This window comes from Thalassophryne amazonica, chromosome 7, assembly GCF_902500255.1.
Source record: "Thalassophryne amazonica chromosome 7, fThaAma1.1, whole genome shotgun sequence".
Taxonomy (NCBI): domain Eukaryota; kingdom Metazoa; phylum Chordata; class Actinopteri; order Batrachoidiformes; family Batrachoididae; genus Thalassophryne; species Thalassophryne amazonica.
Genome location: NC_047109.1, coordinates 79,869,765 through 79,892,317, shown reverse-complemented (window position 1 = coordinate 79,892,317; position 22,553 = coordinate 79,869,765). Strand labels below are relative to the sequence as shown.

General features: G+C 39.6%; 2 protein-coding genes across 5 annotated transcripts in view; both read left to right on the top strand.

Annotated features, from left to right (window-relative positions):
* The window catches only part of fam189b (family with sequence similarity 189 member B), a 44,900-nt gene extending 36,864 nt beyond the window's left edge, over positions 1 to 8,036 (top strand). For both annotated transcript variants that reach the window (XM_034174731.1, XM_034174732.1), the window contains 3 exons: positions 2,583 to 2,758; positions 2,860 to 3,006; positions 7,640 to 8,036. In XM_034174731.1, the coding sequence (XP_034030622.1) occupies positions 2,583 to 2,758; positions 2,860 to 3,006; positions 7,640 to 7,894 (578 nt within the window). In that variant the 3' untranslated portion in view covers positions 7,895 to 8,036. The remainder of the gene's footprint in view (positions 1 to 2,582; positions 2,759 to 2,859; positions 3,007 to 7,639) is intronic.
* The window catches only part of fdps (farnesyl diphosphate synthase (farnesyl pyrophosphate synthetase, dimethylallyltranstransferase, geranyltranstransferase)), a 33,828-nt gene continuing 12,364 nt past the window's right edge, over positions 1,090 to 22,553 (top strand). The window contains exons 1-2 of one of the 3 annotated variants that reach the window (XM_034174735.1): positions 1,090 to 1,099; positions 13,772 to 13,790. In XM_034174735.1, the coding sequence (XP_034030626.1) occupies positions 13,788 to 13,790 (3 nt within the window). In that variant the 5' untranslated portion in view covers positions 1,090 to 1,099; positions 13,772 to 13,787. Of the gene's footprint in view, positions 1,100 to 13,691; positions 13,791 to 16,301; positions 16,310 to 22,553 lie in introns of those variants that run through there. The other 2 variants (XM_034174737.1, XM_034174736.1) reach the window with 2 other exon arrangements.

Sequence of the window (22,553 nt, the reverse complement as noted above, 5' to 3'; positions counted from 1 at the left end):
TCTATGGTAAATCTGTATGGAGTAGACAGTTCTCAAAAACTGAGTGACTGTGCAAGAAGGAGAAGAGTGAAGAAAGCCACCAAGACACCCAGACAACCCAGAAGAAGTTACAAGCTTCTCTGGCTGTGATTGGAGAAATTGTGCATAGTGCATGTTTTGCATTTTGTATCCCCAGTTATACAGCTTCATGATGAAGTGGTACAGAGGAGGATTTTTTTTTTTCGCCACAGCATCAAATCTAACATTTTAGATGTACCTTCTGGCAATTTGTAGCTAAACCTTGTCTTCTTTTAAGAAAATGCTCCTCTATACAACTTCATCATGAAGCTGTATCGCCTTTGCTATATGATTTGAGATTTTGCTGTCCAACTGACCATCACTTGAGAGCACACCCCCTAAATATACAAATACATCTGGATCTTGAGTTGTTGGTCATCTACATAGATGGATGGCATAGTGCGTTACATTGCTGGAGGAGGACGTTGGTGGAGGAGCTCAGTTTTCTTCATGCTAATGCAAAGGCTGAACCCCTTGTTGGCAGTTGAGAATAGAGGTGGGCGGATTGATCCTAATATCGATACCAACGCTGGTATTGATATTGAAGGATCATCGTGTAAAAAGATCAATACTCAAGCTTTTTTCTCTCCCGCACGCACTTACTGCTGCGCACGCAGATTCATCAAAGTCTACTCTCTGTCTGTAAGAGCAGCGCTTCACTGTGTCACACAACACGGAGCAGCGCACCCTTGTATTGTGGTTTGTCAACCCTCTACCTCAGGAGATTTTGTTTTAAGTTGTGTTGAGTGATATTTTTTTTAAACAAAAATGTTGATTGTGAGAAAGTATTTTGTTGTCACATACAATGTTTGGTGAAATTCTATAGGTCTTTTGGATCCTTTGGATCTATGAAGCTTAAATAAGAAAAAGTATCGGTATCGATATCGGCGATACTGGGCCTGTATTTACTTGGTATCGGATCAATACCAAAATTCCCGGTATCACCCACCTCTAGTTGAGAATCTGCTCACTGCATATCTTCTTCAGTGTGAGCAAACAAGGCACATCCATCAGCAAAAAGAAGCTCACAGATCAGCTGATAGTTCACTTTGGTTTTTGCACAGAGTCTTGAGATGTTGAAGGCATCTCGATCAGTTCTGAATCTAATGTAGATACCATTTTCACAGCTAAAAAGTACTGCTTTCCGAGATAATATAAGATAATAAAAAGGATTGGCGCAATGATGCATTCCTATTTTACAACTGTTGTAATGGGAAAGGGATCTAATAGATTGCCATCTGCACAGACACACACACACACATACATCATGCCAAAATTATCAAAATTCGAATAAATTTATCAGGTATACTCAGCTTCCCTAAGAGCTTCCATAGACTATCACAGTGTTGAGCGCCTTCATCAAATCAGTGACTGCTGCATATAAAACACCAGTGTTCTGTTCTATGCATTTCTCTTGTGGCTGCCTAGCAGCAAAGGTCACATCAGTGGTGCCATGATTACTTCTAAAGCCCCACTGTGACTCAGAGATGATGTCATCAAGGATAGAATTCACAAACCAAAGCTGTGTAACTTTTGTTAATATTGTACCTTAGAGGCAGTGACCAGCAGCAGTGAAAGCATTAAATGTTGCCCTAGTATTCCTATTCATGTATCTCAAATACTGTAAGTCTTGGTTTGTAAGTCTTGTTTTTAAGTCTAAATACTGTAAGTCTTTCTGATACAGTAATAAATACTGTATCAGAAAGAGCGGTTTCCAGATGTTTTCTGAGAATGAAGCAGGTTGCTTATTTTTTGCTATTCCAAGCACATCCACTGCTCTTTCATACACCACCCTACGGAAATGTTACCATTTTATGGTCAGTGTGAAATAATACGTGATATTAAATACTGATGTATGACGATGATGACTGTTTTAACAACTAAAATGTTTATAAATCAGTATTACTCTGTGCCTATATTATAATTCTCCACTAAGTAGAAGTGATGAGCCATATAAAAATATTTTTACTTAAATTAACTTATATGTATAAGTAAAGTGGGCTTTGCAGCAGCATCTTCTTCTTTTTTTAAAAAGCAATGTGTAAGCTTGGGCATAACTCAGACAATTTGGGGTTCTAGCTTTTAAATCAGGTAAATTTGGATGAGGGAGGCCATAAACATGAAAATGATTAAAGCTTTTGGGGTTCATAATCTTATCAAACAAACATGTAGGTTGTGATGTCAATTTTGGATAGGGTAAAGGCAAAGAAATGTGCAAAAGAAAATACTAATCCAACACACAATCTGTATAAGTAAAGTATTTAAAAGCTGGGGTACACACCAACACCACACCCTACAATTTATGCATGCATTTAAATAAAATTTATTTAAGCAGTATTAAGCACATAAATGTATTGAAATTGATACATATCAAGCAGCAGCGGTCCTACCTAATGTGCAAATTGGGTGCCCAATGTGAAAAAATAATCACCATACTTCATAAAATATGAAGTGACAAGTAACAATGTTTTTTTTTTTGTTTTGTTTTTTAATACGGGCAATATCTTATGTGTTTTCTCTCCAAGGGCCATCCTCTGGAGCATGTCTGTTGTCCCACACCTGCTTACCTCCTGCAGAAATGTTACCCAGGAAGAGTGGCATAAAATCAGCAGCCATAGAGGTACAGGTCCACTTCAAACCTCTGCCCACCTCACCATTGTCTTTACCCAAAGACTACCAGCGTTCTTTAGGAGACCTCAAGGTAAGTCTGACATTGACTGATGGATGAGCCACCCCAAAATACAGCAAACAGTTCACATACACGAAGAAGTCAAATATTCATTATATGTTGTTTTCTTTCAGGTGACTCGGGTTCTGATGGCTCGCTTTTTGCAGCGGTCCAAACGTAACCTAGCACCCTCCTCTGAACATGCTGGGAGTACAGTGCAAGGACCTAAGAGGAGGAGTGGAACTGAAGCTGCTGCCACCAACCACTTGACTTTGGAGCAAGTATGACAATATTCAGATTTTTTTAATTATTAGTTTTGTTATTTTTTAGCCATTCTGATTAAATGCTATTTGAATTCTGGGAGTGATTCTTTGCAGCCTATGTTGATTTTCACAAAGCATTTGACTTGGCTGCTCTCTGTAATATTATAAAAAATTTGTGGGATCTCCAATAAGTTGATGGACATCATAGCTGGCCTACACACACGTTGACTGCTATGCAGAGCAGGGGCCTGTACTACGAAGCGGGGTTACTGGCTTATCAGGGTAACTTCGGGAGTAAGTTGATGACGTGTGGAGTAACTTCCCGGTTAACCCGTACTATGAAAGGTGGATAGGTTTTGATCGAGGTATGCTGCCATGGCAATTTATGCTATGTGCCAAACCTGCTCCGAGCAGGTTATGTTCTCGGTTAGCTTGAGGTTTTCGCTTAACCACTCCCTTTATAAGTACCGTCCATCCACCTTCAATCATTCCGAAGACAATGCCGGCCTACCTGGATGATCTGTTTGATATTGGGGCACAAATTGTGAGGGGCTCTCTTCGCAGGGCGAGGGTTTTTAAAGACCGCCAGAATCCGCTCACATACCCGGAAGATATTCTCTATGAAAGATATAGATTCTCAGCCGAGGGAATTCGTTATCTTTGTCAGCTGATCGGGCCAGAAGTCTGTAACATCACCCATCGTACACTGTAAAAAAAAGACTGTTGTTTTTACAGGAAAACACTGGCAGCTATGGTTACCAGGGAATTCCTGTAAAAAAATACAGCAGTTAAATGTACAAAAAAAGAGAGCTCTTGTTTGTAGATTTAACAGTTCTTTTAATGTGAGTCAGCCGTGGTTCATTCACTGTAAATCCATATACATATTATGTCTGGAATGTTATCTACTGTGCTGCTGTATGTTTTACAAGAATTCCCTGGTAATCACAGCTGCCAGTGTTTTCCTGTACAAAAAAGTCATTTTTTACAGTGTAGCAATGCCCCGATGATCGAGCAGATAATGTGCCTATTTTGCCAGTGGACAATTTATGTATTCCATTGGTGATGCTGAACATCTGAGCAAGAATACTGTATGTCGTATGATTCGCAAGGTAGTACTTGCTCTATCTAAACTGTTGGATGCATTTGTCGTTTTCCCTGGCCATTTATCCGCAATGCAAATCAAAGAAGGGTTTTATGCAATCGCGGGTAATTACTAATATCAAAATAGGTCTAATGCATGTCCATTAATTAGGCGAAGTGTGGCTTATCAAGCTATGAATATAAACCTACCGTTCTGAAGGATGTTTTTATATTTCATCTTCACCTGCTGCCAGGTGCGTTTGGCACTGCTATTGCATCTGAAATATTGACAGGATTAGGAATAGCAATCATACAGTCAAGGTAGCCTATTTAGGAAACATTAAATTAACCTAACATTTATTAGTAGGCCTATGCCCACTTCTGAATCGTGTTGCATCTGGGCGTAATTAATGAAAGAAGGTCATTTTTTTACACATATTAGACATTCCACAGGTTAATCATCTGTAACAGATTTGGGTAACAATTAAATTGTACGTATGCATTTACCCGATCAGCAATACGTTGCCAAAAAGCCTGTCTTGCTTTATTGGCAGACGATGTGTTCGATTTCCCCCTTAACATTAATTTAAATTCCTCGTAGCTCCGCATAATAATCGTGCATTCTTCTTTGGTAAAGTAAGGTGACCGCGCCATCATTGAAAAATGGTGACGTGTGCGGCAACCTGCCCCTTTTATGTGAATGCGCACAAACTCCAATTAGGTTAACACAGGTTCAACAAATCAACATCTTATTCAGCGTCGTAGTACTGATTAACACCACTTGAGGAAACCAGGTTTTGTCAACCCCAGTTTAAGAGGTTGACCCTGGGTTACATCTGAGTAAGTTAACCCTACTTCGTAGTACAGGCCCCAGGAGTAGAGTCTCTGAATTCTACCCACTGAATTCTGGCTTTCGTCAGAGATACGGTATCTTCTTTCTCCATCTTTGTCAATTCTTATGTGGTCTGGGTGTTGGGTAGGGTTGGAGAAATCAGAAGGTCTTTGCAGCACCAATGGATGCTCTAATTGCAGCACTTAAGAGGCTGAGCTAGGAGTCAGAGTATCTGAGTTTGCGATGGTCCTGGATCAAGATGAAGATCCAGGCTTTCAGTGACTTCCTGGACTTGGAGATCAAAAGTCCATTTACACACAGTGAACATGTTGAAGAGACATTCATCTGTCTCAGCAGTGACATTCATATTTCTACATCCTTGGTCTTTGAAGTTGAATGACATAGGAAGCGCTTATGGAGTCATGAGGCTCCTTACAGAGGTGTCTGGTGTTGCTGCTACCTTTGCATGAGAGCAAAGGGTCAAATCTTTAGGCTACTGGTGCTTCCTGCCTTACTGTATGGTTGTGACAGTCGGAGCTGATCCAATGACCCAAGGTGAAAGAAGGGATGTCTTTGGTATTAGGTTTGTTTGAAGGCTCTTTGGGTACTGCTGGAATTACTTTTTTGTCAAACAAAAACAGTGAATGGTAAGTTAGGGAGGCTTAGATGAGAAGTATTACTTATGTAGTGAGCAAACCTCCAACACATTTTAAAAATGTGCCATGTAAATCTAGGCATAATCCTACATGCAAGTGCCTCATTGTTGAGGACCCCAGTAACCGGAAAAGGACAAGGGGACACCCACACTTCATTTGGATGCAGCATGTTGACTCGTGGCATTAACAACTGCTCCCAGACCTAACCTGACTCAATCCATGTGGCACACTTCATCCAACAGGCTATTTGGATTGTTGAAATGAATTCAGCCTTTGTTTAGGCGGCAACTATGGAGAAGGACTGTCAACATTTACAATATTTATAACTTTCTCACTCCACCCCTGTGACAGTGATGCCAGTCTTATGCACTGATTTAGTAAGGTGTGTGGATGGTAAGTATATGGACCGCACATTTTCCGTTGATGCCCGTCTTAAAATTTCGATTTCTTCTTTGTATTTCTTCCATGTATATACATGGTGCAGCTAGAACATCCATCCATCCATCCATCCATCCATCCATCTTCTACTGCTTAGTCCAATTAAGGGTCGCGGGGGGCTGGAGCCTATCCTAGCAGCCATAGGGCGCGAGGCGGGGTACACCCAGGACAGGACGCCAGTCTGTCGCAGGGCCACAAACAGACAGACAAACACAGACACACCCACACACACACACCTAAGGACAATTTTAAAGATTCCAATCCACCTAACCTGCATGTCTTTGGATGTGGGAGGAAACCGGAGCACCCGGAGGAAACCCACGCAAAAACAGGGAGAACATGCAAACTCCACACAGAAAGGCGACGGGAAGTGAACCCATGACATTCTCGCTGTGAGGCAACAGTGCCAACCACTAAGCCACCATGCTTCCCGCAGCTAGAACATTGAAAAAGAATCACAACAGGGAAAATATTGCCAAACACACCTAAAATGTCACCGCAAGTAATGGGGTACTTTCTGTGATGAATCTGATGCACTGTTTTGTACCAGCCACAAAATTGGATCATTAAAAGAAGGAAAGACAAGGAGTGTTTATGTAGGTTCCACAGTGCTCTTGCTCCAAACAACTGTGCTACTGTGAAAAACCTGTGGTCATAGGCACGTACTTAGAAATAGGCAGGACCAGGAGCTTGGGAACTTAACCTATTGATTTTATCATCGATGTCATTGTGGTGGTAACAATCACATATTAACAGTGAATGTCACAATCTAAGGTTAATTTAGTCAAGTCACTGTCATGAGTATTGTACAGCTGGAGACCCCACAGCAGAAAACAACACAGAGGGAACTCCAAAAAGTCAATATTTACAGGTTGCAGGCCATTAGCAGATGCAGTACATAGCGGAGTCTGGGTAGGTACAGCTGGGAAGGTAGGCAGCAACACATGTGGTTTGGTAGAGTTCATCAGTTCAATCAGTAAAGGGCAGCGTCAAAGAGAGAATCCAGTGATGACAGCAGAAGGTCAATAAACAGTTAAACAAGTCATGTAGGAAGTCCAATAGACCACAGGCTTAACTCTGAAGATTCAGGGAGGCATGGGGGTCTGTAACTGGAGGCCAGAATGCTGGAAACACAACATGAGAAAGCTGGTTTACACATGGGACAATCTGGCACTGGACTGAAGGATTTGTGATGGCTAAATATAACATAATCTGATTAATTTGACAAATAAGCATGCATGTGAATGTGGAAACCTGAGTGACCCGGAAGTAAAGGCAACATGTACTTTTTTAGTCTATGTTCGTTAGGTTAGTGTACTGAATAGACTTTCCAAATTTTTACAAAATGTTTTATCTTGAATTCTTAGTAAATTTGTGCTTTCATAATAAAGGTGACTTTATGGTCCCGAAAATACAGTATGTGATATACCCCACTATTATGGACTCCATTTGGAAGTATTTCATCTCACTGAGTGAATCCAAGGAAATCCATTCATCAATTTACATTAAAGTAGTTCCTTCTGTAAATTAGCTGGGAAAATGCCAGTCTCAATGGCCCATAAAGACTTTTGTTTTTCACACATTTTTGCTAATTTTGGAATAGTTTGATGTTGCTAGAAGTAAAGCAATTAATAATCATCTGCAGGTTTTCCTCAACCCCTGGAGCACCAGCCGAGGACACCCCAACCATCATCCACATCACTCTCATCGCCGTGGACATCACCATTCCCACAGTGACAGTCGACACAACCGGCATCACAGCAGCTGTACGCCAGAGGGTATCCACCTTCGCAGCTGTGGAGACTTAACCTCTTCCTCTTCTGCATCTCTGCGTCGATTAGTGACACCTCATCCATCACATGGGTCATCAGGAGCTCTCTGCTCAGAATCTGCACTCTGAGGAGGGTTAGACGCTGAATGAAAGATGTAGGAAGAACATAAGAGGCATTGGGATTGAGACAGGGAGACAAAACAGACTGAAAATAAGATGAATCTACAGCAGGTGGAGACACTCAGTTCTAAAATGTGAAAGTCTTCCCTCCACTTTCTCCTTGTCATCTTCACCTCCTGAAGCCAGCTATAAAATGGCCTTAATCAGTGGTGCTCCATATCACTACTCACTCGATGATGGTATACGAGGTCTGTCAATAAAGTAACGGTCCTTTTTATTTTTTTCAAAAACTATATGGATTTCATTCATATGTTTTTACGTCAGACATGCTTGAACCCTCGTGCGCATGCGTGAGTTTTTCCACGCCTGTCTGTGACGTCATTCGCCTGTGAGCACTCCTTGTGGGAGGAGTCGTCCAGCCCCTCGTCGGAATTCCTTTGTCTGAGAAGTTGCTGAGAGACTGGCGCGTTGTTTGATCAAAATTTTTTCTAAACCTGTGAGACACATCGAAGTGGACACGGTTCGAAAAATTAAGCTGGTTTTCAGTGAAAATTTTAACGGCTGATGAGAGATTTTGAGGTGATTCTGTCGCTTTAAGGACTTCCCACGGTGCGAGACGTCGTGCAGCGCTCTCAGCCGCCGTCGTCAGCCTGTTCAAGCTGAAAACCTCCACATTTCAGGCTCTATTGATCCAGGACGTCGTGAGAGAACAGAGAAGTTTCAGAAGAAGTCGGTTTCAGCATTTTATCCGGATATTCCACTGTTAAAGGAGATTTTTTTAATGAAAGACGTGCGGACGGGTCCGTGCGGACGGGTCCGCGCGTCGGGACGCAGCCGACGCGACGCTCCGCCACAGGAAAAACACCTCTGTTGAAAGCCTTAAGGACAAGTTGGAACATGTCCTGCTGTTAAACAATTTCTCATATACTCACTCCACTGAAAGCCATCAAAAGCCGCCTGGATTTTACAAATGGTTATCAACACGGAGGTGTTTTTCCTGTGCCGCCGCACCGCGTCGGCTGCGTCCCGACGCGCGGACCCGTCCGCACGTCTTCATTAAAAAATCTCCTTTAACAGTGGAATATCCGGATAAATGCTGAAACCGACTTCTTCTGAAACTTCTCTGTTCTCTCACGACGTCCTGGATCAATAGAGCCTGAATGTGGAGGTTTTCAGCTTGAACAGGCTGACGACGGCGGCTGAGAGCGCTGAGCGACGTCTCGCACCGTGAAAAGTCCTTAAAGCGACAGAATCACCTCAAAATCTCTCATCAGCCGTTAAATTTTCACTGAAAACCAGCTTAATTTTTCGAACCGTGTCCACTTCGATGTGTCTCACAGGTTTAGAAAAAATTTTGATCAAACAACGCGCCAGTCTCTCAGCAACTTCTCAGACAAAGGAATTCCGACGAGGGGCTGGACGACTCCTCCCACAAGGAGTGCTCACAGGCGAATGACGTCCACCGACAGGCGTGGAAAAACTCACGCATGCGCACGAGGGTTCAAGCGTGTCTGACGTAAAAACATATGAATGAAATCCATATAGTTTTTGAAAAAAATAAAAAGGACCGTTGCTTTATTGACAGACCTCGTATATGGACAGGGTGGACATCAGTTTTTGTACTGGCCAAGATCAACCCTGCCAAAGCATCCTTTCTGCTGTCTTCTACAACACCCATAATTTCAAAGATCTTTTCCTCAAGACAAGAAAACACCTCTAGCATGCATGCATGCATGCTACAGCATCTGTTTAACAAACCCCAATCCACTGGATTATTGGCCTACATTTGGATTTTTTGCACATCGCTGTTGATTGAGAGGTTTCACTCAGTAGAAGATGTCATGGGAATACTTAATTTGTCTTCCATTAAAGAAATATATCTCAGTAAACCATCTGCATATAGTTGTGTGCAGTGTAAGATAACTAGTTTATGCTGCTCATGAGCCCAAATGCTTTTATATGGAAAAACCTTGACTGAATCTATCCCCATGCTACTACAGTGCCCTTTCAAAGAAAGGCAGCCAGCTTATAGACTTATCTATGACTAAACACCGCTTATCCTCATAAAGGTTGCGGGGAATCAGATGTTATCCCAGGACACAGTGTTTGAGAGATAAGGCACAACCTCACTGAACATCCATTTCTAAAAATAAATAATTGTAAAACACAAAGCAGTTAAGCCTTTCAAATGTATGTGGTTGGCCTCTGGACACGGTACATAAATGAATAATCGATGTGCATGTTTTGCTTCAGTGTCTTGATGACAGCAGGAACCTTGTGCAGCTGAACCTCAACATGTCCACAAAATGTCTTTATCTGCATGTTTAAACAATATTTCTCACTTTTTTCCCCTCCTCACCCAAGACTGTTAAGAGAAGCCCTTGAGATGTGTTTCTGTTAATGGAGAACAGAAAGAAAAGCACAGTCACTGATGTGTAGTGTTCATAAAGTTTTCTTCTTGGTGGTTCAAACGGCCATTTAAGGTGAATGTATGCAGTACATCTGGCTAAAGCAGCCTGTTTCTTTAAAATAAAGATGTCTAAATTGTAATAGTGGAAAGGAACAGACATATTCGTTACGAGGCAAGACAATACTGTACTGAAGTGCTGGGTACAGTTCAGCTAATCAGCTCATAGTTAATTAGTGAAGCTAACTTTTTCCTTAGCGGGTTAACTTTTCAGCTAGCCTTGAAAACTATTAACAGACAAATTAGCACCCACTAAATTTACTTCCAATACATTTAAATCAGATAACATTTTTTTGGCATCAAGTTTAATAGTCAAAAATATTTGTAAACTGTAAAACTTTACATTTGCTCCTGTTGGAGCTTAAACACGAATCCAAGAATTGAAATAGACACATCACATGAAGGCAATAAGCATCACCTCAAGGAGATGGAGGTCCAGGATGTCAGTTGTAATATTATAAATAAATGCATTAATTTCATTATTAAAAGAATTTTCCATGTGATTTTTTTTTTATATATTTCTTATTAATTTACGTGGCTAAATAATGTATTTTCTCTTCAGTCACAGTTCACGTCCTTGAGCAACACACTGTATTCAAAACAATACGAACGGCATTAGCAGCCAAATTCACACACGCCTAAGGTTTTATCAAAGATATCTGACTATATAGTGACTCCAATAATTGCACCTGGTGTGTAATTCATATAAACTATGTATACCATGACAAAGGCTTTTATAGCCACTGTGGCTAAAAACCAGTCAAATTATTTTAGCCACATGGCATTTCTTTTAGCATTTGGCTATGTGGGTAACAGTTAGCAGTAGCCCAGTATGTTGAATGGAAAGTACTGTTCACTTTTATTTTTTCATCTAATTATTTATGTACATCTTAATTATCATCTGATCTAGGCATATTAAACCATTTTGGCAACATCCACATTTACTCTATGCTACATATTAAGATTTTAGCTCTTTAGGCTTGTTTTTAAAAAAAAAAAGAAAAAAAAAAAGAAAAGCCAAAGCTAAACTCATGATAAAAGTTATTGGATAGCGGTTATCATTATCTTCAACTAAATGTTTGTGCAGTTTAATGGATTTAACTTTTCAGTTAGCAGGTTTGCGCTTATCAAAGTTAACTTTTTAAGCTAGCTGTGCCCACCACTGCTGCACTGTATGTGTTGTCATGAATGTAAACAAGCAAAAAAAAAAAACATGGGTGCTCATTCTTCAGTAACTTTGTGTTGGTTTGGCAGCTCTGGATATTGGATACTGGAGTGTATCAATATATACTTCCTTAATGTGTGAAATATTGCTTTGGAATGTCTTTTGTGCACTCACGATGTGATACTTAATTTCGTCAATGCACATTGTAGATACAATCATGCAAGTAACTTTAAAAAAAAAAACATACTGGCAAAAACACTGAGAATGTGTGCAGATACAAACACACTCATGCACCATCTCATTCAGCAGAGCTCTCAAGTCTCACTAATTCAGAGTGAGACTCACGCTTAAAGCGGTCCTGTCAGGTCTCATGCATTTGGCATGACACTCATCACGTTGTCACGCTCTCATGCTAATGCATGACATTCTGAAACATTTCACCGCCATGACCTGGCAGAAAAGATTCAGCAGACAATAATTTCTTGAGCATATTTCAACTTGAGAGCTCTGCATTCAGGCACTGAGCTGCATTTCTACCTCTTGTCTTGCATATAAAACCATTCTTTAGTTTGAAAAAATGGATATCTGTTTGGCAGGCTTAATGGGATAGAGCCTTGAAACGTGACTAATAAATGTATCTATATATGACACCTACTCTGAATTTTAAAAGCAGTGTCAAAGCTAAATTTGCAAGTTATGTGTATAAATATATGAAATAAATGCTACGCATCAAAGAAGAGTGCATTGTGTTCTGTAATTCAATGTCTTATACATGTTATAAAGTCCCAAATTTGTAGCTGGTGTCATTATACTGTAATAATGGAAGTCCAATGTCCTTTGTGTTCTTGTTTTTAGACAAGATCAATACAACAATAACTAGAATAAGTTCTCAGAGACTGCAACATCTGCACCTTACATGTTTGACAGATTAAATTAATTATTTTGATTTAGTAATACCATAATTAGTCCATTGGCTGATCGGGTCCCCCATGCGGCCCCCCCACAGGTCTACTTCCTGGGTATTTTCTAGTAGCCTTGGGTTTCCTCTTCAGGAAAAAACATGTTAACATTGAAAAAACTTGTTCCCGAGGCACTTACTTCAAGCATTTTTAATGTTGTGTGACAAATTTTTTACACAAGTTTTGGTTGTAGGGGAAACAAATGTGGTAATATCTCCTCACCCTGAAGGTCCACAGCAACAAACTACCACTCAAAATGTTGGTATTTAAATGCTCTTTCAGAAGATATATAATAAATGCAAATTAGGTCAATTAGGTCAATAAGTAGGTCACCAGAAGTCAAAAGGCCACAGAATTTAGTCAATGCCCAAAATTTAACCCATGCCACTTTATGTCAGTGTCCTGATGCTAAATAGGGAATTTTGTCCAGTTAACACTCCAAGAAGTGACCCATGGTGTCCCTGCAACAAATCAAAAGGTCTAATATTCAATTATTTTGCCAATTGTTGCTTCTATTACAAGTGATGTAAAGGTATTTGTCAAAGGTGATGAAAACCTGCTATTTTGGAGTAGGGGTAATGCAATGTAGTAATGTCCTTTTACCCAATAAGCCAATTGCGATACATCAGGACTCAAAATGGATGTGCTGAACAATGCTTTTGACAGATTGGTTGTGATGATGATATGCCACCATGCAGGAGAAGTTATCTTATGGCAATTTGCAGGCGTGTTAAGTCTAAAGTTCTAACATAAACCAAAATGTACATGTGACTAACATGGTCAAATTTATTCATCATCAGAGCTGTCACTTTCCTCACTAGACACATATTCTTCATCTGAAGAGTTGTTCTCCTCCTCCTCCAATCAATGAAAACATATTTAAATGGAAATTACGGTGTATTTAACACAAATCAAAATGTAATTCCAAATGTCTAAAACCTTTAGTCAAGCGAAACCTTCTACATGTTAAAAAAAAACAACAAAAAAAAAACAGGATTCACAGCCAAACTAAAAATGCATAAATAAATATATGGGAAAAAAAAAACTCCCGTCTCTTCATTTTCCATTGGTCTTGCAGCGTGAAAGGCCACCTTGGTGCGATACAACCAACCAATGATATCGCTCAATGTCAAATCGAACCTCTATAGCCACACCCACGAGTCACTGCCCGCTAAGGATGTAGGGAATTGATGTTCTCTAGCTTTCTGGTAAATAGGTCAGGAGCTCGAGATAAACTACAATCTGCATTTCCTGATTTTGGAAACGTTCAGATACTTCAGCTGGACAGTGACGAGGACAGCCGGCATCACTATGGTACGTTTAAATTTAAAGACAGAACTAACTCAACGATTTGTTTATTAGCATAACTGATATGTAGTCTATATGTCGCGGACATGACGAGCGAAGCTCTTTAGCATCTCACCATGTAATTTAGGTCATTTAGACTTTTTTGAGTAAGTGCTTCGATGGAGCATGAGCATGGCTCAAACTTTCAGACCCCCCGCCTTTTATTTATTTCTCTTTTTTGCCTTTCAGCTTCTGGGGAAGCCGCCCCCCATCTTTTAAAGCATTTTTCTTTCTTTTTTGCCTACAATATGGCCAAATTATCATATCGCGTATTGGTCATATCAATATGATATACGATTTCACACTAAGTGCAGCAAATGAAAATGAAACATTCTTAAACAAAACAGTATCTCACTCATTTTGCACTCATCCTAAGCTTAAGATGCAGTGCCCTCCAAAAATATTGGAACACTTGGTATTACACACACATTAGTATCTCGTCAATAGTTTTACATCCTCATTGAAGACAACTTTGGATGCTGTAGCTCCTCTGAAAAAGAGAGCTTTAAATCAGAAGTGCCTGACTCCGTGGTATAACTCACAAACTCGTAGCTTAAAGCAGATAACCCGTAAGTTGGAGAGGAAATGGCGTCTCACTAATTTAGAAGATCTTCACTTATCTGGAAAAAGAGTCTGTTGCTCTATAAAAAAAAAGCCCTCCGTAAAGCTAGGACATCTTTCTACTCATCACTAATTGAAAGAAAATAAGAACAACCCCAGGTTTCTTTTCAGCACTGTAGCCAGGCTGACAAGAGTCAGAGCTCTATTGAGCTGGTATTCCATTAACTTTAACTAGTAATGACTTCATGACTTTCTTTGCTAACAAATTTTAACTATGAGAAAAATTACTCATAACCATCCCAAAGACGTATCGTTATCTTTGGCTGCTTGAGTGATGCCGGTATTGGTTAGACTCTTTCTCTCCGATTGTTCTGTCTGAGTTATTTTCATTAGTTACTTCATCCAAACCATCAACATGTTTATTAGACCCCATTCCTACCAGGCTGCTCAAGGAAGCCCTACCATTATTTAATGCTTCGATCTTAAATATGATCAATCTATCTTTGTTAGTTGGCTATGTACCACAGGCTTTTAAGGTGGCACTAATTAAAACCATTACTTAAAAGCCATCACTGACCCAGCTATCTTAGCTAATTATAGGCCAATCTCCAACCTTCCTTTTTCTCTCAAAAATTCTTGAAAGGGTAGTTGTAAACAGCTAACTGATCATCTGCAGAGGAATGGTCTATTTGAAGAGTTTCAGTCAGGTTTAGAATTCATCATAGTACAGAAACAGCATTAGTGAAGGTTACAAATGATCTTCTTATGGCCTCGGACAGTGGATCATCTCTGTGCTTGTTCGTTTAGACCTCAGTGCTGCTTTTGATACTGTTGACCATAAAATTTTATTACAGAGATTAGAAGCATGCCATAGGTATTAAAGGCACTGCGCTGCGGTGGTTTGAATCATATTTGGTCTAATAGATTACAATTTGTTCATGTAAATGGGGAATCTTCTTCACAGACTAAAGTTAATTATGGAGTTCCACAAGGTTCTGTGCTAGGACCAATTTTATTCACTTATACATGCTTCCCTTAGGCAGTATTATTAGACGGTATTGCTTAAATTGTCATTGTTACGCAGATGATACCCAGCTTTATCTATCCATGAAGCCAGAGGACACACACCAATTAGCTAAACTGCAGGATTGTCTTACAGACATAAAGACATGGATGACCTCTAATTTCCTGCTTTTAAACTCAGATAAAACTGAAGTTATTGTACTTGGCCCCACAAATCTTAGAAACATGGTGTCTAACCAGATCCTTACTGTGGATGGCATTACCCTGACCTCTAGTAATACTGTGAGAAATCTTGGAGTCATTTTTGATCAGGATATGTCATTCAAAGTGCATATTAAACAAATATGTAGGACTGCTTTTTTGCATTTACGCAATATCTCTAAAATCAGAAAGGTCTTGTCTCAGAGTGATGCTGAAAAACTATTCATGCATTTATTTCCTCTAGGCTGGACTATTGTAATTCATTATTATCAGGTTGTCCTAAAAGTTCCCTAAAAAGCCTTCAGTTAATTCAAAATGCTGCAGCTAGAGTACTGACGGGGACTAGAAGGAGAGAGCTATCTCACCCATATTGGCCTCTCTTCATTGGCTTCCTGTTAATTCTAGAATAGAATTTAAAATTCTTCTTCTTACTTATAAGGTTTTGAATAATCAGGTCCCATCTTATCTTAGGGACCTCGTAGTACCAATCACCCCAATAGAGCACTTCGCTCTCAGACTGCAGGCTTACTTGTAGTTCCTAGGGTTTGTAAGAGTAGAATGGGAGGCAGAGCCTTCAGCTTTCAGGCTCCTCTCCTGTGAACCAGCTCCCAATTCAGATCAGGAGACAGACACCCTCTCTACTTTTAAGATTAGGCTTAAACTTTCCTTTTTGCTAAAGCTTATAGTTAGGGCTGGATCAGGTGACCCTGAACCATCCCTTAGTTATGCTGCTATAGACGTAGACTGCTGGGGGGTTCCCATGATGCACTGTTTCTTTCTCTTTTTGCTCTGTATGCACCACTCTGCATTTAATCATTAGTGATCGATCTCTGCTCCCCTCCACAGCATGTCTTTTTCCTGGTTCTCTCCCTCAGCCCCAACCAGTCCCAGCAGAAGACTGCCCCTCCCTGAGCCTGGTTCTGCTGGAGGTTCTTCCTGTTAAAAGGGAGTTTTTCCTTCCCACTGTAGCCAAGTGCTTGCTCACAGGGGGTCGTTTTGACCGTTGGGGTTTTACATAATTATTGTATGGCCTTGCCTTACAATATAAAGCGCTTTGGGGCAACTGTTTGTTGTGATTTGGCGCTATATAAAAAAATTGATTGATTGATTGATTGACATTATGTTAGAGAGACTAAAAAGAAAATAAGATTATAAAATCAAACCTGTGCTTTGTGATAGAAATCACCACGATGACCGCTCCAAGATGGCGGCCGCCTTTCTTGCGTGTCAGGAACCAATGCGACCTCTACTCCTGTTTATAATGTCTATGTTCGTCCAAGATGGCGGCCGCATTTCTTGCGCCTCAGCAACCAATGCGGCGTCTACTCTTTATAATGTCTATGTTCGTCTAACTGTCGGTTTGAGTCTTTTTACGACAGTGTTTGTAGCTTCTCCCCCCCACACACTTTTTTAATTAAAGTTAAACAATTACATAAAGTACAAAGGTATGCCAGGGGGTCAACGAATAAAGAAAAACATAAAATAAATAACCTGTCTGCACTTAAAATAATTTAGAATATCAAGAGTCTTCGCAGCTTTAGGGTTTGATGATGACTGAATTGAGACTTGTAATGTAATTCAAGCAAGTAGACTTTGAACAGGGGCTTTTTTCCTGAAAATTTACATTTATGAATATGAAATTTAGCAAATATAATTAAGAAATTTATGATAAATTTATAATTTATTTCCCACACTCACGAGTGCCACTAGCACCCTGCTCAGAGTGTCACTCTCGCTGGACCGACATCTCTGCTATTTTGGCATTGTGGGATAGCTCGTGCCCACAGAGTGAGCTCGCCGGACTAGTTTCGTCACTCTGCTCGGTGTGCCGCTCGCGTTGGAGCGACAATAGGACAGAATGTGTCTATTTGTCCCACATAGATCTCTTTCAGTGCAGCTTTTTGATCTGACTTGAAGACGAAGCCCCAACTTGAAGACTTGAAGACCCAAGTCTTTCATCGCCAACTGTAAATGGTAATCAAACCATTCCAATCGTATCTTTCCGAACTCTTCCGCAACAACCTGCATCATGTCAATAACAGGTAAAGTTGCTCATAAACTTTACGTTTCTTAAATATTTATTATGGCCACTCTTAAAACTTCAGTTATCTTTACAATTTTATTATTGGTAAATTTTAGAATTTAGATGAGATATACTCATTATTTCACAGGAACTACTTTTTGCGCAGGAATTCATCAAGCACGTCGGCCGTGGGCACGTACTAACACAGAATACCCAAAAACTGGCTAGATGTTCGGCCAAAAAGGAGAGCATCCACTTTTAGCTTATGACAACCTAAAAGTGGACGCTCTTGTTTTGGCCGAACAACTTTCCACAGTTTCTGGGGATTCTGTGTTTGTACGTGTCCACGGCCGATGTGCTTGATGAATTCCTGCGAAAAAAGTAGTTCCCAGATAATTGTGTTATATTCCTGTGAGATAATGAGTATATCTCATCTAAATCAATTCTAAAATTTACCAGTAATAAAATTATAAAGAGAACTGAAGTTTTAAGAGTGGCTATAATAAATATTTAAGAAAGTTAAAAGTTTATGAGCACTGTAAACATTGACACGATGGAGTTTGATGCGGAAGAGTTCAGAAAGATACGATTGGAATGGTTTGATTACCATTTACAGCTGGCGATGAAAGATTTGGGTGTTAACTTCGTATTAAAGTCAGAACAAGAAGCTGCATTAAAAGAGATCTGTCTGGGAAGAGACACATTCTGTGTGTTGTCACTCCAATGAGAGCGGCACGCTGAGCAGTTTTGCGAAAGTAGTCTGGCGAGCTCAATGTGTGGGCACGAGCTATCCCACAATGCCAAAATAGCAGAGATGTCGGTCTAATGAGAGAGGCACTCTGAGCAGGGTGGCTTTTTTTTGTGCCATTTCTGGTTTCTGCCTTCATCTACCATAGAGCGAGCAGCAGCACGAGGCTCGTATTATTTTGGAATAAATCAAAATTACTAAGTCTGCACATGATGGTGACCGTAAATGAATAGCTAAATAATTATTTGTTTTGCTTATTGTTATCACACATCTGACTAGGAAACTGGGATTTTTTTTTAAAGTGATTTAAAAGTCTACAGTACCATTTTCCAAATTGGACTCCAATGTAATTTGAGCAGTTGTTCTCAACCTTGACAGAAAAAAAGAGCCACTCTGTTCTGAAAGGACAGCCAGCATCACGACAGCACGTTTAAATTTAAATACAGGAATAACTAAAGGACATGTTCATAAACATAACTATTATTTTAGAATGAGTGGAGGAAAACAAAATTTGTACACAGTAATGATTGAAAATGAATAGCTTAATAACAGCATTTTATTTTGTTTATTGCAATCACAACCACAGAGCTGACTAAGAAGTTGTTTTTTATTTTTACCTGAGGCCATCAAATATGGCCGTAGGGTACTGCGAAGACTTTGCATTTGTCCTTCTGTTTGTGCTCAGCATAAGTCCAGTCCCATTACTGCCAGAGTCTTCAAATTCACAGGGAACATTCTTGGGACACAGACCTTGGACAAGTTCAAAGATGGCTAACCTTGACCTGTTTTAAGAGGTGTTTTAAGTGGCTCTATTTTCCACTTTTTTTAGGGGCAAGGGGTGACAGCCAATCAAAGTAGAACAGCTCTGCAATGTTAGTGGCTGATCTAGCAAGCTGCAAACTCTGTTTGGTTTGTGTGTAAATATAACCTCTTTGTCATATATTATATAAAAGCTAACGAGAAATTGAACATTTCTAAAAGGATACCGTGCAGCGTGCTCTGCTTGTGCATTGAACTGGTGAGGGCGTAACATTTTTAGAGAACGGAACATGTTCATCTTCTGTGTCCTTCCAGTTTTACTATGTTACCAGATTGCTCCGTTTTTGACATGGTGAACATACAATTTTACGAGAAAAATTAATCACGTGTGACAAGAAGTAGACAGGTACTCAGTGGAGCACATAGCTCTGCCAGGACACAGCTGACAAGATCGGCTCTTACAGAGCTCGGAACAATAGATACAAGCAGGCTTTATACAGGATTACATATGCGTGACAGAGGCGGACCTTATTTTGCAAAATCCTTCTCTTAATGGCCCCTGTGGGCATTCAAGGGAGGTCCGTCCCCCTGCCCCAAGCCCGCGCAATAAAGGGAGACATACGAGTATGATTTATAATTGTAACCTAACTCTCTTTATCCTAAGTGGTACAAACTGGTTACTGGCACATACCAAGCAAGAACAAAGGAAAATGAGAATAAGAATGAAACTAAAAGTATAACCCTAAATGAAATAACTACCTTAATACCAAAACAAGTACAGAAAACAAATAAAGAAAACCACAATTGAACACAGAAATATATCTAACATCAGCCAATTCCAAATATTTCATCTGAGGCTTGTTGTCAGTGCAATCTTTTGTCCTTCTAAAACTGCAAGTGCTGTTTTTGTAACCTTATAACGCCTCTGGAGTGATTTACAAGACATTTTGCAGACAACATCATGCACACTAGCTTTTGCCCTTGTCAAAAGCTCATCTATGCACACCCTCCTGCAGACCCCATTAAAACATAAATAAAATATTATGATTGATTGATAGAGGGGGTTTATTGGATATGTACAGATTGTATGTAAAACAATAGGATCTTAATAAATAATAAGTGTATGTGTGTATACAGTAGTGTTCAGAATAATAGTAGTGCTATGTAACTAAAAAGATTAATCCAGGTTTTGAGTATATTTCTTATTGTTACATGGGAAACAAGGTACCAGTAGATTCTCACAAATCCAACAAGACCAAGCATTCATGATATGCACACTCTTAAGGCTATGAAATTGGGCTATTAGTAAAAAAAGTAGAAAAGGGGGTGTTCACAATAATAATAGCATCTGCTGTTGACGCTACAAACTCAAAACTATTATGTTCAAACTGCTTTTTTAGCAATCCTGTGAATCACTAAACTAGTATTTAGTTGTATAACCACAGTTTTCCATGATTTCTTCACATCTGCGAGGCATTAATTTTGTTGGTTTGGAACCAAGATTTTGCTGGTTTACTAGTGTGCTTGGGGTCATTGTCTTGTTGAAACACCAATTTCAAGGGCATGTCCTCTTCAGCATAAGGCAACATGACCTCTTCAGGTATTTTGACATATCCAAACTGATCCATGATACCTGGTATGGGATATATAGGCCCAACACCATAGTAGGAGAAACATGCCAATATCATGATGCTTGCACCACCATGCTTCACTGTCTTCACTGTGAACTGTGGCTTGAATTCAGAGTTTGGGGATCGTCTCACAAACTGTCTGCGGCCCTTGGACCCAAAAAGAACAGTTTTACTCTCATCAGTCCAGAAAATATTCCTCCATTTCTATTTAGGCCAGTTGACGTGTTCTTTGGCAAATTGTAACCTCTTCTGCACATGTCTTTTATTTAACAGAGGGACTTTGCGGGGGATTCTTGCAAATAAATTAGCTTCACACAGGCATCTTCTAACTGTCACAGCACTTACAGGTAACTCCAGACTGTCTTTGATCATCCTGGAGCTGATCAATGGGTGAGCCTTTGCCATTCTGGTTATTCTTCTATCCATTTTGATGGTTGTTTCCCATTTTCTTCCACGCGTCTCTGGTTTTTTTGTCGATTTTAAAGCATTGGAGATCATTGTAGATGAACAGCCTATAATTTTTTGCACCTGCATATAAGTTTTCCCCTCTCCAATCAACTTATTAATCAAACTACACTGTTCTTCTGAACAGTGTCTTGAACGTCCCATTTTACTCAGGCTTTCAAAGAGAAAAGCATGTTCAACAGGTGCTGGCTTCATCCTTAAATAGGGGACACCTGATTCACACCTGTTTGTTCCACAAAATTGACAAACTCACTGACTGAATGCCACACTACTATTATTGTGAACACCCCCTTTTCTACTTTTTTTACTAATAGCCCAATTTCATAGCCTTAAGAGTGTGCATATCATGGATGCTTGGTCTTGTTGGATTTGTGAGAATCTACTGAATCTACTGGTACCTTGTTTCCCATGTAATAATAAGAAATATACTCAAAACCTGGATTAATCTTTTTAGTCACATAGCACTACTATTATTCTGATCACTACTATATATATATATATATATATATATATATATATATGGCTGAGGGTATTTTAGCATTGTGATATTTATTATTTTTTTATGTGATTTTAAAAATCCATACAGTGGTGAAGTTCTATAAATTTATACATATTTACTGATAAAGCACTTGTACAAGTCTCGCAAGTTTGACTCCAATGCAATTGCCATAAACACTATTACTAGAAGCCAGTTTCTGTTCGGTTCATTCAAACATGCTAGTACAATCAATTTTTCAATCCTTTATATATATAATTCATCAGTCATTCTGATTTTCAGTATGTAAAATGTGCAGTGGTGAATTTTAATCAGCTGCCTGCTAATAAAGAACTAACAACAGAGTTAATCAGCTGCCATACCTGGCAAGTTTGGGATGGTAACACGTCGAAGGATTTCCCCAAACAGCTCTGATGTGGCTGAGTTCAGCACCAATGGACAAACCCATTCTCAGCTCTTGATATCTGACTTTAACTTTTTCTGTGCTCAGTGTGATATAGGACTGACTTTTTACATCAATGCTTGATCAGTGGGGAGGAGGGGCAAAAGTTTTGCAATTATATTTTTGTTGAGTATACTTTTTGAGTATATTTTTTAAATTCTCATTCACTGTATGCAAATACTTCTGCCAAGGAAGTTGTGATTTTGCATATTTTAAAATTTTAAAAAGTCACAAAAACACTATTGTATTTCCCCCGGTGTGCCGGCTGCCAGTTCATGCTTTTGTCAGTAAGGTAAAACTAGAATATCAGGCTTTATCAAAAACATTGACAAACACAGTCAATATCATAAACATTTTTTTACTCAATCAGGATTTTTTTTT